The sequence below is a fragment of the Carettochelys insculpta genome, chromosome 8, assembly GCF_033958435.1.
Source record: "Carettochelys insculpta isolate YL-2023 chromosome 8, ASM3395843v1, whole genome shotgun sequence".
NCBI lineage: Eukaryota > Metazoa > Chordata > Testudines > Carettochelyidae > Carettochelys > Carettochelys insculpta.
In genome coordinates, this window is record NC_134144.1 from 24,037,845 (window position 1) to 24,057,289 (window position 19,445).

General features: G+C 51.8%; 2 protein-coding genes across 6 annotated transcripts in view; one reads left to right on the forward strand and one right to left on the reverse strand.

The window, feature by feature from the left end:
* ZSWIM2 (zinc finger SWIM-type containing 2) overlaps positions 1-19,445 on the forward strand; it is a 60,518-nt gene that overhangs the window by 40,659 nt on the left and 414 nt on the right.
* FAM171B (family with sequence similarity 171 member B) overlaps positions 6,343-19,445 on the reverse strand; it is a 119,831-nt gene continuing 106,728 nt past the window's right edge. For 2 of the 5 annotated variants that reach the window (XM_075001646.1, XM_075001641.1), the window contains exon 9: positions 6,343-6,709. In XM_075001646.1, the coding sequence (XP_074857747.1) occupies positions 6,528-6,709 (182 nt within the window). In that variant the 3' untranslated portion in view covers positions 6,343-6,527. Of the gene's footprint in view, positions 6,710-11,521; positions 11,655-19,445 lie in introns of all 5 variants that reach the window. The other 3 variants (XM_075001645.1, XM_075001643.1, XM_075001644.1) reach the window with 3 other exon arrangements.

Sequence of the window (19,445 nt, forward strand, 5' to 3'; positions counted from 1 at the left end):
GACCTCTGTCGACACTGACACCGTGGCGGATGCACTGCTGTCCATTTTCAGCAGAGTGGGGTTCCCCAAGGAGGTCCTCACAGATCAGGGGTCCAACTTCATGTCGGCCCTGCTGCAAAGCTTGTGGGACAAGTGTGGGGTCCGGCACACCTGGGCCACAGCCTATCACCCGCAGACCAATGGGCTGGTGGAGAGGTTCAATGGGACTCTAAAGCAGATGCTGAGAACCTTCATGAATCAATACCCCCATGACTGGGACAAGTACTTACCCCACCTGCTGTTTGCATACAGGGAGGTGCGCCAGGAATCCACGGGGTTCTCCCCATTTGAGCTGCTGTACAGAAGGAGGGTACGGGGACCCTTGGACTTGCTCAGAGAAGAGTGGGAGGGCACGGCCTCTCCTGAAGGGGAGTCAGTGGTACAGTATGTACTGACCTTCTGGGGAAAACCCACCAAGCTCATGGGCCTGGCCAGGGAGAACCTCTCCAGGGCCCAAAGGAAGCAAAAGGTCTGGTACGACCGTAACGCCCGGGTCCGAGCCTATGCCACCAGGGATCAAGTGATGGTTCTTGTACCTGTGCGGTGGAACAAGCTGCAAGTGGCCTGGGATGGGCCCTTCAAGGTCGGCAAACAGCTGAATGACGTGAATTATGTGGTGGAACTGTCAAACCAGGCCCACAGCCACCAGGTCTATCATGTGAACATGATGAAACCTTACTGGGACAGGGAGAACTTGGTGCTGGCCGTGTGCAGACACTGGGAGGGGCAGGGGGATGATCCCTTGGTGGATTTGCTCACAGGGACTGGAGCCGGCTCCTTGCTGGAATCTATTCCCCTCTCAGATCAGCTGACCCCTGCCCAGCAGACAGAGATCAAGGAGGTGCTCCATTCACACCAACAGCTGTTTTCTGACAGACCCAGACGCACTGACCTAGCTGTCCACTGAATAGAGACAGGCACCCACGCCCCTATCAAGTGTGTGCCATTCAGATCCACAGGAAAGACGGCTCAGGACATAGAGCGGGAGGTTGAAGACATGCTGGCTCTGGGGGTGATCCAACCCTCCTCCAGCCCCTGGGCCTCTCCCGTGGTGTTAGTCCCTAAAAAAGATGGGTCTGTTCAGTTTTGTGTGGGCTATCGCAAGCTTAAAGCCATCACTCTATCGGATGCCTACCCCATGCCCAGACCTGATGACCTTTTAGACAAGCTGGGGGGAGCCCGTTACCTCACCACCATAGACCTCACCAAGGGGTACTGGCAAGTGCCATTAGACGAAGATGCCCGGCTCAAGTCGGCTTTCATCACCCCTGTGGGGCTCTACGAGTTCCTGGTCCTGCCCTTCGGCCTCAAAGGGGCACCTGCTACCTTCCAGCGTCTGGTGGACCAGCTACTGAAAGGGATGGAGAGCTTTGCCCTGGCTTACATGGACGACATTTGCATCTTCAGCCAGACGTGGGAGGACCATGTGTCCCAGGTCAAGCGGGTGCTGGACCAACTTCAGAAGGCCGGGCTGACTATCAAGGCAGGGAAGTGCAAGGTGGGAACGGCTGAGGTGACCTACCTGGGCCACAAGGTGGGCAGCGGCTGCTTAAAGCCAGAGCCAGCTAAAGTGGAGGCTGTCAGAGATTGGCCCACACCCCAGACTAAGAAGCAGGTCCAGGCCTTCATTGGGATGGCGGGGTACTACCAGAGGTTTGTGCCCCACTTTAGCTCCATCGCAGCCCCCCTCATGGAGCTATGTAAAAAGGGAAAGCCTGACAAGGTGGTCTGGACCGAGCAGTGCCAAGAGTCCCTCTGCGCGCTGAAGGAGGCTGTGGTCAGGGCCCCAGTGCTGGCAAATCCAGACTTCAACAAACCCTTCCTGGTGTTCACCCATGCCTCAGACGTGGGGCTGGGGGCTGTGCTAATGCAGGTAAATGACAAGGGGGACAAACACCCCACTGTGTACCTGAGCAAGAAGCTGCTGCCCCGGGAGCAGAACTACGCAGCCATAGAGAAGGAATGTCTGGCCATGGTGTGGGAGCTGGGGAAGCTGCAGCTGTACCTGGTTGGATGGCGTTTCACCGTGTACACCGATCACTCACCCCTGACCTGGCTGCATCACATGAAATGGGCCAACGCCAAGCTCCTGCGGTGGAGTCTGCTCCTGCAGGACTATGACATGGAGGTGGTCCATGTGAAGGGGAACAACACCACCATAGCCGATGCCCTGTCACGCAGGGAGGGCCCTGAACTTGCCCAGGTCACTGGCTAAGTGACCCCGCTCAGTTCGGTCTGGAAGGGGGGAGAGATGCGATGGAGTGGGGGGAGTGCCGGTGTGAGACTCAGGCTGGATGTGAGAGATAAGCAGAGCAGCTCCCAGTGGCTGAGAATGACCCTGGGGCTACAACCTAGGCTGGCAGGTAACACGTCAGCCCTGAACAAAAAGGAGGGAGGAGCCGAGCTGGTTTTTGAATCGGAGGCAGCAGTTAGAGGCTAGGTGGAGAGGGAGCTGGAAGGCAGCCAGCCTGGGGAGGGGGAAGCTACATCCCAGAGGGACACCCCTTGGAAGGACTGTCTCTGACTGCTGTACTGAGGCTTCTGTGAGAAACTGGGCATCCGTTGCCTAATAAACCTCTTGTTGTACCTGCTGAGTGAGAGTCACTCCTGCCAGCGGATGGGGTGCAGTGCAGGGGGACCCCTGAACCCCATCACAACACCCTTCTGCCAAAGGTGATAGCTACAAGGAAGGCCATTTTTCAGGAGAGGTAAAGGAAGGAACACACAGCCAAAGGTTCAAAGAGGGGCCCCTAAGCACATGGAGAACCAGGCTAAGGTCTCAGACTGCAACCGGCTGGTGGACAGGTGGGTGAAGGTAGTCCATGCCCTTGAGAAAGGTCCCACCACGGTTTTCACACAAACAGAGTGCCCATCATTTCCAGGGTGGCTGCCACGTGGACCTTGAGGGACAAAGATGCAAGGCCCTGGTGCTTCAGGGAAACAAGGTAATCTAACACCTATAGGACAGAGGTAGACAAAGGTCATGCTGATGACACCAGCAAGGGAAGTGTGTCAGCATGACACCAGCAAGGGAAGTATGTCCACTTAGCCAAGTTGAGTGCCACATGAACAGCTTGTGGCTGCTGAGGAGGATGCGTCACACTTGTTCCAAGCATGACTGTTCAACAGGGTTTAACCATGAAGCAGCCATGCCATGAGGTGAAGGTTCAAGGGGCAGAAACAGATATGGTCCTGCGTGATGAGGTCCAGAAGCAAGAGATTCCAAGTGGGCAGAAACACTACCAGTGCTGACAAACCCAAGCTGGGGCTATCAGGATAACATCTGCTTGATTGCTGTGACTCTTGAGGAGCACCTTATGCATAGGAAGAAAAAGGGGTGGGGGGCATAGAGCAACCCTTAATTCCACGGTATCAGGAATGAGTATGCTAAGGAATCAGGACAGAGGCAACAGAAAGAGCAAAAATTGAGGACACTTGCGGTTGCTCTGAGACATGAAGAGGTCCAACTGTGGTATGCCCCACATTTGGAAAGCAGAGTGGAGGACTTCCACAGGAAGTGACCACTTGTGAGCAAAGAACCAGTAGATCAGGTCATCTGCCAACTGGTTCTGGAACCTCTGGGAAATGAGGCCTTCAGGTGGATGGAGGGGGCTAAGCACAGTTCCCATAGGCACAATGCTTCCGAGTAGAGTGGGGAAGTGTGCATTCCCCAATGGCAGATGGCCATGGTGTTGTCGATTTGGATTTTGACATAGCGGCCAAAGAGATGAGGGAAGAAAGTGAGACAGGTGAGGTGAATAGCCCAAAGCTCACATATGTTGATGTGAAGAGCTAACTCCTCCATAGAGCACATTGTCTGAGTGGTGAGTTGTCCCAGATGTGGCCACTTTGAGCTGGAGCGGGCCCATCTGTTACCAGAGACATGGCAGGTTGAAGTGTGTGAAAGAGGATGCTGACCAGCATGTTTTGGGGATCTAGCCACCAGTGAAGTGTGTGGAAGACATGCCACAGCACCGTGATGACCACGTCCATGCTATCCCAGCTGAAATGATACACTGATGCAAACCATGCCTGGAGAAGGCAAAGGCGCAGCCTGGCAAATGGGACCATGTATGTGCATGCTGCCATGTGACCCAGGAGGTGGAAGTCCCACATCCTGACTATGGTGAAAGGAAACTCAGACAGGGAGCATAGCAGCTGGATGAGAGCCTGGAAGTGATGATCAGAAAGGAATGGCCTTACCTTGGTGGTGTTAAGCACCACTCCGATGAACTCTATGTGTTGAGTCAGGATTAATGAGGACTTTGCCAGATTATGTACGTGCTTCGTCATGTCCAGAGTTTCTCTGGTGAAAGCCACCTGGGCCTCCACCTGATGGAATGAGCAGCCCTGGAGGAACCAATTACCCAGGTATGGGTAAACCTGAAAGCAGCTGCATTGAAGGAAGCCCCCCACCCCCCTCGCCCCCCACTGCCATACATTTGGTAAGCACTCTGGGGGTCATGGAAAGCCCAAAGCTGAGGGCTGTAAACTGGAGGTGCAGGTAGTCCACCTTGGAAGTTCAGCCTGAGGAGTCTCCCCCAAGCAAGGAAGGCAAGAGTCATGGGAGCTCACCCCTTGGCATAGACTTCAAGCAGAAGCTGCACTGCCTGAAGGCCTGGGACATTTTTATGCCCCAATCCCCAAAGGGACACATGGAGACACAGAAGACCCTTCTCCACCTGCTGACTACATATCCCTTTCTAAAGGATAGCTAGGCTGAGGGTATGTCTATACTTACCAGGCAGTTGACGTGCCGCGATCAATTTTCCAGAGTTTGATTTTGCCGCGTGTGAAGACGTGGCAAAAATCGATCTCTCTGGACTTGGCCATCATCCCTAGTAGTAAGGGACGTCGGCACAAGCTCGAAGAGCCCCGATCTAGACTAGGGCAGAAAGTCAATTCTAATATGTTGTTCTAGCTATGCTAATGGTGTAGCTAGAATTGTGTATCTGGGATCAACTTTGTTCCCTAGTGTAGACCAGGCCTAAGAGAACTATTTGCAACTATTTACACAGTAAAGATCTAGGGAAACGTGGCATGGCAACAAGTAATCAGCCACAGAACCCACAGCCTACACAGGCGGTAAGAAGGAACTGAAGGGCAGTTGGATCAGCAGTTATATATAGGGTTCCATACCGGTGCCTCTTCACAAGCTTCCATAGCTGATTTGATGGGCAGCAGCTAGGGTAAAACTTTGTCAGTTGTGCATGTGGTGTGCACCCCCCTAACTTGGACAGATGTTGTAGAACCCTAGGGCTGGAAAGGACCCTGAGGTTATTGAGTCCAGCCCCCTGACTAAAGCAGACAAAAAAATAAAAATCAAACCTGCCCTGGGCCCTTGAAAGGGCCCCTCAACAACTGAGCTCACAGCCCCAGGTTTAGAAGGACAATTCTCTAACCACTGAGCTATCCCTCCCCAAAGCCAGGCCACCAAGCGTCGTGATATGGAAGCAGAAAAAGGGCTTGTGTGGGACTTGAACTCAGGCCCTCTCACCCAAAATGAGAAGCATACCCCGAGACCAGGAAGCCACCCCTTGTTGAGCAAGCACTCAAACACTATTCTTTCACGATTATCTATTAATATTGTAAACACTTTGGCTATGTGTACACAAGCAGTCTATTTTTTTTTAATGGAAGAAGGGTTCTTTCAAAGATGGGGATTGCTTTTGAAAGAGCTGTGTCTACAATGCTTTTCTTCTTTTGAAATAATATGCAAATGAAGTACCAGATGTAATTTTGCACCTCATTTGCATTTTTCATTTCTCCATTTGCATGCCTCTTTCGAAAAAGGAATGCTACTGTAGGCGTAGCCTTTTTCTATATTATGTCACCAGAGAAAAGTCACTGTTGGCTTTCCTTCAAAACCTGCAAACCACCATCTTCTTGCTGGAACTAAGATTCCTGGGGGACATTGCTGATACTTTAAAGTATTGTTTCTCTGTGTAAAGCAATACAAAAACTAGACTACTTTGGAACCCAGCTACCAAACATTTCAGTTTCTCTGTAAAGCTGACTCTGCTCTTATAAAGCAGGAAACTGGCTGAGGCATTGGATTCAAAATCTCAGGTCAATTCCCAGCTCTGCCACTGATTTCTTATGGATCTTGGTAGAGTCATCTCATGTCTTCATGCCCCAATTCCTTGTCTGTAAAATGTATTTCTTCTATCACATCCTGTCTCTTGACAATTTACAGTGTAAGCTCTCAAAGCCAGGATTGTCTCAAACGTCTGTACATCCCCATGAAGGGTCTAACCACTGACTAAAATATCAGAGATGGACAAAATGACAAGAGATGTCAAATCTTAGGTTTACTGATAACCTCTAAATCAAATACCTCTCTCTAGGTATTGTCTTTTTGAAGTTACAGAACAGTTAGTTAGAGTGGTTTCTTATACTTCCAGGTCAGTCAATAAAGCCAGACTAGTTAGATAACATTCTGGATAATATTAAGTTCTTCTTCGAGTTGTCCCCATGGGTGCTCCACATCAGGTGTCAGGCTCACCCCGGCGCCACAGATCGGAGATTTTCAAGCTGTATCTCGTCAGGTCGTGCATGCGCCAGTGTGCGCCGGTCCTTCGCACGCTTTTGGTCACGTGCGCGATCTGGTCCATGCCAGTTCCTCTCAACCGCCAGTGGCTGCAGATGGAATTTGCTTCGGCTCCAATGCCTAAGACAGATAAATATGTTATTAGTGCCATTCTCAGTTTTTTCTTGTTAAATTCGTTCTCCTACAAACTGTTTAAAGTTCTCTTCTGTGTATAGTTCAAAAAAAAAGGGGAGGGGGGAGAGAGAGAGAGAAGGGGCAGCTGCCTCTGTGGCCTGCTTATCTCTACAGACTGTTGAACTTTATCTGTTTTTAGTAGCTGTTAAGTACCTTGTTAAAGTTACAAGTTGTTAAGTACTTCTGAGAAGGAGATGTCTCCGCTGGAGTCCAAGAAATGCGACTTGTGCCGGGAAGCTATGCCTGCCTCCGACAGCCATAGCAAGTGTATTTGCTGTCTGGGAGAGACCCCTGTCCCACAAAAATATCCTCACTGCTCTAAGCTGATGGCCAGAGCAAGAAAGGACAGGAAAATGAAGCTGAAAATGATTTTATTTGACAAGGCTCTTCAGCCTGAGCCATCGGAGACACCCCAAGGGGAAGGGCCCTCAGGGCCGCATATGTGGAAGGCAACCTCTCTGACCTCCTTGGTGCATAAGAAAAAGAAAATATCCCCTACTCAATCCTTGCTGGTACTACCTGTGAGCAGGATAAGTGAGGCACAGGGCTGGGAGTGAGGCACAGGGCCTCCTCGTCCTCCCCAAATGAAACAGTCCTTCCAGGAGATATATCTCCCCCAGACGATCTCAAGCAATTCCAAGAGCTCTTTAAAAGGGTAGCACAGTCCCAAGACATACAGATCGTGGAGGTGCAGGAAAAGCAACACAAGCTCCTCAAAAACCTAAGACCTCCTACATCATCAAAAATTGCCATCCTGCTAGATGAAGCCATTATGGAGGCTGCCACAAACATCTAGCAGACCCCAGCCTCTATTCCACCTACCAACAAGTGGGTGGACAAAAAGTACTTTGGTCCCATCCAGGGGGATGGAGTTCTTGTTCAACCACCCCCAACCGACCTCCCTCATGGTGGAGTCCTCTCAGCACAGATCAAAGACACCACAGTACAAATCCACAGGGTCCGACAGGGACGCAAAGAAACTGGACTTATTTGGATGGAAGGTATATTCTTCCTCCACCCTACTGTTGCGCATGGCCAACTATGCCACGCGTTTATCTAATCACAATTTCGACAACTATACAAGACTTACCTCACTCATGGACTTCCTTCCAGACGATAAGAAACTGGTCTTGAAGACAATAGTCCAGGAAGGCTACGCAGCCTTGCGTACAGGTGTCTGAATTGCCTTAGACGTGGTGGACACAGCAGCACGATCTACAGCCACCACAGTGGTGATGCAGAGAGAGCTGTGGCTCCAAATATCCAGCATCTCCAAGGATGTGCAAACAAAAATTGTAGACCTCCCATTCGACAGAGAAAATCAGTTTGCCGACTCCACAGACTTGGTCCTCCACTCCAGCAAGGACTCGAGAACTACGCTCAGAACGCTGGGAAGGTACACCCCTCCTTACAGGAGGAAAAGATTCTACCCACACCGTTGTTACAGGCTGGGGTCCGACTGGCTCGGTAGTAGTTTTGCAGAAAAGGACCTGGGAGTTGGAGCGGACGAGAAGCTGGACATGAGTCAACAGTGTGTTGTAGCCAAGAAAGCTAATGGAATATTAGGTTGCATCAAGAGGAGCATTGCCAGTAGATCCAGAAAAGGATTATTCCTCTTTATTCGGCTTTGGTGAGACCGCATCTGGAGTACTGTGTCCAGTTCTGGGCCCCCAATTATAGGAAGGATGTGGATACACTGGAGAGGGTCCAGCAGAGGGCGACCAAAATAACTAGGGGGCTGGAGCATATCACTTATGAAGAAAGGTTGAGGGAATTGGGACTGTTTAGTCTGCAGAAGAGAAGACTGAGGGGGGCCTTGGTAACAGCCTTCAACTTACTGAAGGAGGGCTGCAAAGAGGCTGGAGAGAGGCTGTTCACAGTGGTCACGGATGGCAGAACACGGGACAATGGTCTCAAGTTGTGGATGGAAAGGTCCAGGTTGAACATTAGGAAAATCTTTTTCACTAGGAGGGCGGTGAAGCATTGGAATGGTCTACCCAGGGAAGAAGTAGAGTCTCCATCTCTGGAAAAGTTTGAGTCTCGCCTCAGCAAAGCCCTGGCGGGGCTGATCTGATGGGTTAGGTCCTGCTTAGAGCAGGGGGCTGGACTCGCTGGCTTTTTTAGGTCTCTTCCAGCTCTATTGTTCTATGATTCTAGGATTCAAAGACGTTACACCTACCAATCCCAGTGCCCACAATACCAGCAAGGCTACGATCAAGGGCGCCACGACCACCACCAACAACAGCAAAGGCTGTACATCAGCAGCATAGACTCCTAGGCAGTAAGTTTGACTGCTGTGTCGAGGACTGCGACACCACGAGTATCCTTCAGTGCCGTCCACAACATATTCCGCCACCGACTCAGACCATTCTACCGTCAATGGGAAAGTATCACTGCAGACAAATGGGTATTGGAAATTGTTGCCATGGGGTACACCATCCCGTTGCATTCCATGCCCCCACCAAAACCCCCTACCCAGTCGCTCCTCAGGGACCCCCTTGCGAGATGATGTTAAAGCAGGAGGTGCACCACCTCATATCCAGAGGGGTGGTGGAAAGAGTTCCGGATGAGTTTCAAGGGAGAGGTTTTTACTCCCGATATTTTCTCACAGAGAAGAAAACAGGAGGCTGGAGATCAGTCCCGGACCGATGGGCTCTCAATCGCTGTCTCTGCAAACAGCATTTCAAGATGATCACAATCACTTCCATAGTCATGGCACTGGACGATGGGGACTGGTTCGCAGCCCTCGACTTACAAGATGTGTATTTTCATATAACGATCCATCTGGCACACAGGCGCTTTCTCCGCTTCACCGTGGGCACGGGGCACTTTAAGTACAGAGTCCTCCCCTTTGGCTTTTCTTCAGCACCCAGGGTCTTTACGAAGACATTCTCTGTAGTGTTAACTTACCTGCATTGACAGGATGTATTCAACTTTTCGTATCTGGACGATTGCCTACTGAAGAGTGTCTCATGGGCATATGTTCTGCACATGACAGCCATTACCACAAAGACTTGTCTCTTGCTGCGCCCAGTCATCAACTTCCAAAAATCAATGATGGAGCCCACACAAGACATAGAATTCATAGGCGCACGCCTAGACTCCATTACATCTGCCCACCGCACATTTTCATGCCATCCGGTCCTTGGTGTAGGTGCTGATGTACAGCCCCACAGTACCAGTCCTAACCAGCTTGCAGCTACTGGGACACATGGCCACCACCGTGTTTGTGATGCAGAACGCCAGACTACATATTCGGTGCCTTCAGCACTGGTTGGTAACTAGTAGTAGTCGGCATTCTTCAGTCTGCATAGACTATGGATTGCACCGTTTAAAGTTTCAATTGAGGACTTCATTTACAGCGTCTATTGTGACTATGAAGACCCACACGAGAGGGACAGTCCTTGCTGCATCTCTTGCAGATGTAGTGGGTGTCTGGCAAGTCCTTACTGTGCTTTCTGTGCGCTCGCTTCTCCTCTGCTAGCTGTCTGATCTTCATCTTGCCCTTCTGAAGGCCCTTGTGTAACCCCTGCCTCCATCTGCTGCGGTCGTCTGCTAGCTCTTCCCAGTTGTCCAGCTCGATGTCTACCTCTCTGAGGTCTCTCTTGCAGACATCTTTGTAGCGCAACTGGGGGCATCCGGGAGGTCTTTTGCCAGAGGCTAGCTCACCATACAGGATGTCCTTTGGAATCCTTCCATCGTTCATCCTGTGGACGTGGCCAAGCCAGCGGAGTCGACCCTGCCTGAGGAGGGTGTGCATGGTTGGGATTCCAGCTTGCTCGAGGACGGCGGTGTTGGTCACTCTGTCCTTCCATGATATTCCAAGGATGCGCCTGAGGCAGCGCAAGTGGAGGACGTTCAGCCTCTTTTCCTGGCAGGCATACAGGGTCCAAGTCTCACTGCCATAAAGGAGGGAGCTGAGGATGCAGGCTCTGTAGACTTGCATTTTGGTGTGAGTGTACAGCTTGTTGTTATTCCACACTCTCTTGCTGAGTCTGGACAGAGTTGTGGCTGCTTTTCCGATCCTCCTATTTATCTCAGTGTCCAACGACAGGGTGTCAGCGATGGTGGACCTGAAGTAAATGAACTCGTGGACGACCTCTAACGTATAGTTGTCAATGCTGATTGATGGGGATTCAGCAACATCCTCACCGAGTACGTTTGTCTTCTTTAGGCTGATGGTAAGCCCAAAGTCCTTGCACGCTTTGGAGAACTGATCCAGCAGTTTTTGAAGCTGGTCTTCTGTGTGACACTACAGCAGCATCGTCTGCGAACAGCATGTCTCTCCTTGTTGGCAACTGTGTACAGGCCAACGATACATGCCACTCACAAAAAGGTATCGCACCCAGTGGAGGTGCAAAAGTCTCTGGCATGGTGGGCAGACCCCAAGAATTTGCTATCGGGGTGCCCTTTCACCAACTGCAAATCACTTTTTTTTCTCACAACAGATACCTCCCACATAGGATCGGGGGGGGGGGGGGGCGCACATGGAAAGCAAATCAACACAAGGGCTATGGTCCCTCACAGAGATGGCAATGCACATAAATGTACTGGAGCTACGGGCAGTGTTCAATGCGTACAGGCACTTCCACAAATACCTGTGGAACAAGGTAGTCGGGGTCAATACCGACATCATTTTGGCACTGTATTATATCATTCGCCAAGGTGGAGCCATATCCTGCACATTATGTGCAGAAGCGGTCCCACTGTGAAATTGGTGCATTGCAAACAACATAATTTTAAAAGCCTCCTACTTACCTGGTGTCCAAAATGCAAGGGCAGATCAGCTGAGCAGGCACTTTGCTCTCACGCACGAATGGAAGATCCACTCCGATCTGCTCCACAGTGTATTCGATATATAGGGGTTCCCTCTGGTCGGCTTGTTTGACACCTACATCAACAAGAAATGCCCTCAATATTGCTCCACATTGGGCATTGGACAGGACTCACTGGGGGATACCTTCCTGCTCTCATGGAGAGGCCCCTTGCTGTATGCATTCCCTCCCACAATATTTATCCACAAGTTCCTGGAAAAGGCAAGGAGGGAAAAATAGTTACAGCCCCAACGTGGGACCGACAGCACTGGTTCCCTCTGCTGCTATGCATGTCATGCTGCCCACCACTCCCCCTCCTGATCACCCCGGACCTCCTCACACAAAACCAAGGGACCATAAGACACCCTAACCCTCGAATGCTTCGCCTCAAAGCATGGCTAATCCCTGGCTCAGTGCCCTTGAGAAAATATGCTCAGAAGGAGTAAAAGAGGTCCTGGAATGCAGTCAACAGGCCTCTACCAGGAAAACTTATGCATACAAGTGGAAACGTTTTACATCCTGGTGTCTGTCCAAACAATTAACTCCCCTAGAGGTCTCGGTTCCCACAATTTTGGAGTACTTACTGGACCTAAAACAGGGCTAGACTCATTTTATCATCACTAAAAGTCCACCTTGCAGCTATATCGGCATTTTGACATACGGTGGATGGGACAACTGTATTTGCCCATCCCATTATGGCATGATTTCTGAAGGGCCTTGTGAACTTATACCTCCCATGGAAACCGTTATCGCCTCCTTGGAACTTAGATCTGGTCCTTGACGCACTGTCTAGACCACCCTTCGAACCACTGGCCACCATCTCCCTCCGACTACTTACCATGAAAACGACCTTTCTTCTCACGATTACATCGGCTTGCAGGGTGAGCGAACTTGTGGTGATAATGGCAACACCACCCAATACAACTTTCTTCAAGGAAGCGGTGGTTCTGCATCTACACCCAACATTCCTTCCAAAGATCTCAGAGTTTCACATTAATGAGCCAACAATTCTACTATCCTTCTATCCAAGACTGCACACCTCGAGTAGGGAAGTGCGGCTGCATTCACTCGATGTAAAAAGGGCACTAGCCTTTTACACAGAGGCTATGTCTACATGTGCCCCAAACTTCGAAATGGCCATGCAAATGGCCATTTCGAAGTTTACTAATGAAGCGCTGAAATGCATATTCAGCGCTTCATTAGCATGCGGGCGGCAGCGGCGCTTCGAAATTGACGAGCCTTGCCGCCGCGCGGCGCGTTCAGACGGGGCTCCTTTTCGAAAGGGCCCCGCCTACTTCGAAGTCCCCTTATTCCCATGAGCTCATGGGAATAAGGGGACTTCGAAGAAGTTGGCGTCCTTTCGAAAAGGAGCCCCGTCTGGACGCGCCGCACGGCGGCAAGGCTCATCAATTTTGAAGCGCCGCTGCCGCCCGCATGCTAATGAAGCGCTGAATATGCATTTCAGCGCTTCATTAGTAAACTTCGAAATGGCCATTTGCATGGCCATTTCGAAGTTTGGGGCATGTGTAGACACAGCCAGACAGAACTAAACTCTTCTGAAAGACGGATTGGCTCCTGGTGTCTCTTGCACCCAGATAGAAAGGGGAAGGGCTATCATCACAAAGAATTTAAAATAACATCGTATCCTGCATAAAAATGTGCTGTGAGCTCCGTAAGACCCCTCTGCTAGTTCCGCCCAGGACTCACCCCACGAGAGCAATGGCGATGTCAACAGCCTTCTTTAAAGGAGTCGGACTAAAGGACATTTGCAGAGTGGCGACATGGTCATCCTATTACACCTTTGCCAGACACTATGTGATTCACTGGGTGTTGGAAAAGGATACATGTTTATCGAGAGCAGTCCTTTCAAGGGCAAGCTGCACATCAATCCGGTACCCACCTCCATTTTTCTGGGGGTCGCTGCTGGGTAGTCACCTAATGTGGAGCACCCACAGGGACCACTCGAAGAAGAAAAAGAAGTTACTCACTTGTGTAGTAAAGAGAAGTTACTCGCCTGTAGTAACGATGGTTCTTCGAGATGTGTCCCCGTGGGTGCTCCACAATAGGTGTCGGGCTCGCTCGGCGCCGCAGATCAGAAATCTTCCAGCAGTTTCTCCTGGATCGTGCATGCGCCGGTGCACGCTGCTCCCCCACGCGCCCCTGGCCACGTGCACGATCCGGTCCCCGCCAGCTCCTTCACCAACCGCCTCAAATGCTCCTGAAAAACACTAAACAGAGATCCGAAGCGGGGAGGATGGGCGGGTGGTGGAGCACCCACAGGGACACATCTCGAAGAACCATCGTTACTACAGGTGAGTAACTTCTCTTTCTTCTTCGAGTGGTCCCCGTGGGTGCTCCACAATAGGTGACTACCCAGCAGTAACCCAAGTAAGGAGGTGGGTAATCGGTTTATGTGCAGCTTGCCCCCGAGAGGACTGCTGTCGACAGACGGGTATCCTCTTCGAATACCTGATGTAGGGCATAATGCTTGGCAAAGGTGTCGTAGGATGACCAGGTCGCCGCTCTACAGATGTCTTTTAACGCGATGCCCTTGAAGAAGGCTGTTGACGACGCCACCGCCCTGGTGGAGTGAGCCCTGGGCGGGGCCAGCAAAGGAGTCTTTCGAACCTCGTAGCACATTTTTATACAGGACACAATGTGCTTTGAGATTCTCTGTGAAGAGAGACCTTCTCCTTTTGACCTGGGAGTGACAGAGACTAGAAGCCTGTCCGTTTTCCGGAAGGACTTAGTTCTGTCTATGTAGAAGGCCAACGCCCTCCTCATGTCCAGGAGATGCAGGCGTGCCTCCTTGCTGGAGCTGTGAGGCTTCGGGTAAAACGAGGGTAAAACTATGGTTCGTTAAGATGGAACTCCGAAGAAACTTTTGGAAGAAAGGCTGGGTGCAGCCTTAAGGTTACCGCCTCCTTTGAGAATACTGTGCAGGGCGGCATTGCCATCACTGCTGCGAGCTCACTCACCCTACGGGCTGACGTAATTGCAAGGAGGAAGGTTGTTTTTATCGTAAGGAGACATAGGGGAACTGTGGCTTATGGTTTGAAAGGTGGACCTGATAGCGTGCTGAGTACCAAGTCCAAAGTCCATGATGGTGGAAGCGGTTTCTGAGGAGGGTTCAGGTTTACCAGCCCCTTCAAGAACCTTGTAACGATAGGATGGGCAAATACAGTGGGCCCTTCCTCTGTATGCCGAAAGGCTGATATAGCGGCGAGGTGGACCTTTAGCGAGGATAGAGAAAGCCCGCTCTTTTGAGGTCCAATAAGTATTCTAGTATTACAGGTATAGGAACATCAAGGGGAGCTAACTGCTTGGCGGAACACCAGGCTGTAAATCGAGTCCATTTCTGCTTGTAAGTCCTCCTGGTGGAGGTCCTTCAGCTACATTCCAGGACTTGTTGTACTCCCTCCGTACACATGCTCTCTTAGGAGCTGAGCCATGGATTAGCCATGCTTGTAGACGCAGACCCTGAGGGTGCAGGTGCACTATGGACCCCTGAGTCTGCGTGAGTAAGTCCGGCGCCACCGGTAGAGGAAGCGGTGGGCTGTCCGACATGCGCAGAAGCAAGGGAAACCATTGCTGCCGATCCCAAGTTGGGACTATGAGTGTCATGTGAGCTCTCTCCCTTCTGGCTTTCTGCAGAACCTTGTGGATAAGCGCTGTGGGGGGAAACGCGTAAAGTAGGGGGCCCCTCCATGAAATCATGAATGCATCCCCCAGAGACCCCCGCCCCACTCCTGCCCTGGAGCAGTACTGGGGACACTTCTTGTTGTACTGGGTGGCAAACAGATCGATCTGGGGAAACCCCCATGTACGAAAAATGCACCGTAGCAGATCGGAGCGGATCTGCCATTTGTGCGTGAGTGCGAAGCGCCTGCTCAGCTGATCTGCTTTCACGTTGTGAGCGGCCGGCAAGTACGAGGTTTTCAACGTTATGTTCTTGGCAATGCACCAGTTCCACAATAGGACTGCTTCCGCACATAAGGCATGGGATCGTGCTCCTCCTTGTCGATTGATGTAAAACATAGTGGAGGTATTGTCAGTATTGATCCCGACTACTTTGCCATGTAGGTAATCTCGAAAATGTTTGCAGGCGTTGAACACGGCTGTGAGCTCCAGTATATTTATGTGCAGTGTCTGTTCCGCAGGGGACCATAGCCCTTGTGTCACCTTGTCGTCGATGTGCGCTCCCCATCCTATGTGGGAGGCATCAGTAGTAAGAAAAATAGAAATTTGTGGTTGGTGAAAGGGCACCCCCACTAGCAGATTCTTGGGGTTTTCCTACCACGCCAGGGATCTGCACACCTCTGTCGTGGGCGACACCACCGTCGTGGGCGACACCACCCTGTGGACAGTGTGGGATGCTGGTTTCTAAACGCTCACCAGCCAATGCTGCAGGGTTCGCATGTGTAACCTGGCATTCTGTACCACAAACGTCGCTGCCGCCATGTGGCCCAGCAGCTGTAAGCATGTTAAGACCGGCACCGTGAGGCTGTATGTGATGACTTGCACCAGCGAACTGATGGCGCGGAAGCGGGCATCGGGTAGGTACACCCTTGCTGTGATTGAGTTTATGCGTACCCCTATGAACTCTATATCTTGTGTGTGTTCGGTCTTTGACTTTGCGAGGTTGATAACTAGGCCCAGCGAAGAAAACGTGTCCGCTGTGATGCATATCATGCGTAAGACCTCTGCCTTCGAGGCCCCTTTCAGCAGGCAGTTGTCCAGATATAGGAAAATAAACACCCCCTGTCTGTGCAGGTAGGCTGACACCACTGCCAGGGTTTTGGTAAAGACTCTGGGGGCTGAGGAGAGGCCAAACAGAAGAACCCTGTACTGGAAGTGCTCCTTGCCGACCGTGAAGCGGAGGAAGCGTCTGTGTGCCGGGTGGATTATTATACGAAAGTAAACATCTTGTAAGTCGAGGGCTGCAAACCAGTCTCCATCGTCCAGTGCCGTGAGTATCGAGGCAACTGTGATCATCTGAAACATTGCTTGCGCAAGTAACGGTTGAGGCCCCGAAGATCTAAGGGCCTCCAGCCTCCTGTTTTCTTCTCTGTTAGGAAGTAGCGTGAATAAAAACCTTTCCCCTGGAATTCTTCCGGCACTCTTTCCACCGCCCCTATGAACATAAGGTGATCCACCTCCTGCTTGAGCCTCGCCTCGTAGGCAGCGTCCCTGAGGTGAGGCCTGGTGGGAGGCTTAGTTGGTGGGAGCGACTGGAAGGGGATTGTGTAACCTGTGGCTATGATCTCCAGCACCCATTTGTCTGTGGTGATCTTTTGCCATTGGGAGTAGAACGGCCTGAGGCGATGATGGAACATGAAATGAGAGTGGCATTGAGCGATGGTATTGATAGTGCAGCCCCCAACATACCCGTCAAACTTGTTGCCTTTGGGCCTGTCCCGAGGGCGTACGGCTTTATTGAGAACGTCACCTGGGAGTTCTGTACTGTTGCTGTTGATGGCGCCCTTGGTCGTAGCCCCGTTGACATTGAGCACGCTGTGGTTGGTAAGCGTAGCGTCTTTGCTGAGGATAAAATTTTTCTTCCTGTACGGGGGAGTATAAATGCTCAAGGTTCTAAGTGTAGCTCTTGAGTCCTTACTGGAGTGGAGGACCGAGTCAGTTGAGTCTGCAAACAGCTTTTGTGTATCAAAGGGAAGGTCCACGATCTTCGCCTGTAGGTCCCTAGGGATACCAGATGTCTGGAGCCAGGATTCTCTACGCATGACCACTGCTGTAGCCGTTGAACGTGCCGCTGTGTCCGCCACGTCCAGGGCAATCTGGACTCCCGTCCGCGATGCTGCGTAGCCCTCTTGAACAATCGCCTTTAACACCACCTTTTTGTCTTCTGGAAGTGAATCCATGAGGGGAGTAAGTCTGGAGTAATTATCAAAATTATGGTTTGCTAGGTGTGCCGCATAATTTGCCATTCTCAATAGCAGGGTAGAAGAGGAATATACCTTCCTGCCAAACAGCTCTAGCTTCTTAGCATCTTTGTCCGATCCCCCCCAGCTTGTACTGAGAAGCCTTTGACCTCTGCTGGGACGATTCGACCACCAAAGAATTTGGTTGTGGGTGACTAAAGAGGAACTCCATGCTCTTTGCCGGGACGAAGTACTTCTTATCTGCTCTCTTGTTCGTAGGCGGAATAGAGGCCGGAGTCTGCCATATGGTAGTGGCTGACTCCATAATGGCTTCATCCAGCAGAATAGCAATTCTGGATGGAGCCGGGGGTCTCAAATTTTTCAGGAGTTTGTGATGTTTCTCCTGCCCCTCTGCCGTTTGAATGTCTTGCGTGAAAGCTACCCTTTTAAATAGCTCCTGAAATTGTTTAAGGTCATCCGGGGGGGAGACATCGCCGGGGGCCATGGCCTCATCTGGGGAGGATGAGGAGGAACCACTGGGGTAAACCTCCCTCGAACCCTCAGGCTCCTGTGGTCGATGATACACCTGCTCCCTGGAGGATTGTGAAGGAAAGTCTTGGGGTTCTAAAACTAACTCCCCCTGAGACAGCTGTGATTCCGTCCCCGATCGAGAGTGTCCACGGGGGTATTGAGCGGCCGGGGGGGACCTGCCCCTGGATGTAGGCCTGCAGTGTCTGTGTCCAGCATGATGAGGACGACCATAGCAGCATGGGCAAGGGTCCGGGGATGGAGACCTGGACCACCCACAGAGTGTGTACCCCCGATGTCTGGGAGAGCGAGACCTCCACGACAACACAGATAGAGGTGAAACTGGCTTGTGATAGTACTCCAGGGGATCCACTCCCAGAAATGGTGAAGGTGGCCCAAGCCATGGTGACATTGGTTGGAGGAACGGAGAAGGAGGTTCTGGATAAACTGGAGGAGACACAGGCCTTCGGTGCGGCATGTGTATCACAGGGGGCGGGCTTGGTGCTAACAGCAGCGCAGCCCTGTCCGGAGATGGGCTGCGGTGCCGGGTTTTTGATTTCGCCTTGCCCCTCCCCTGCGGGGCTGGCACCGCCCCCTCCCGTGCCGGGGATCTCAGCCCCGCTGTCGGCGCCGCACTCCGCACAATCAGCTGCGGTGCCACGCGGGTAGCTTCCTCCAGCGCCTGCAGGCTCCGTGCCTCGTGCCCCTGCACCGTTGGTGCTGCGGGGGCCGGTGCCGCCTGCGGCGGTACTGCCAGGTCCGGCGCTTGCCTCGTTGATGCTCTGGGCGCCGCACGTGCTGGCTGTTGTGTAACCGGAGGCTCAGCCTTTGCCACGTGCGCTGCCGCGCTGCCGCTTGCTTGAGTATGCGGCTGGGGGCTATGTGTGCCACTCGTCCTGCTCGCTGAACCCGCCGGCAAGGATCGAGCCGGGGAGAGTTTCCTCCGTTTCTGCACCGAGGGGGGTCAGAGAAGCTGCCTTCCTCTTATGCAACCCAGAGGGCCCTTCTGGATGAGGCTTCTCTGGCAAGTCCGGCTGGAGGGCCTTATTGAACAAAGAGCATTTTAAGTCTCATCTCTCTGTCCTTCCTGGCCCTGGCTGTGAGCTTAGCACAGTGAGAACACTTCTGGGTAACGTGTGATTCCCCCAGGCAGCGGATGCATTCGCTATGCCCATCGGAGGCCGGCATAGCTTCGCGGCATGACTCACACTTTTTAAAACCTGAAGAGGCCATTGCAGTGAGTCCTTTACTGTTAATAGGGTGCTTAGCACTTAATCCGTGCCTTTCCGCCCCAAATAGTGATCACCGGCCTGCGGGGCAGCGGGCGGCCTAAATGGCCTTCACGTCCGCTCTTCTCTTCTCCGCTCCTCTCTTTTTTTTTTTTTTTTGCTGATATTCTCTTTGTCCTTGCTTTCTCTCTCTCTCTCTCTCTTTTTTTTTTTTTTTTTTTTAGTAACCAAA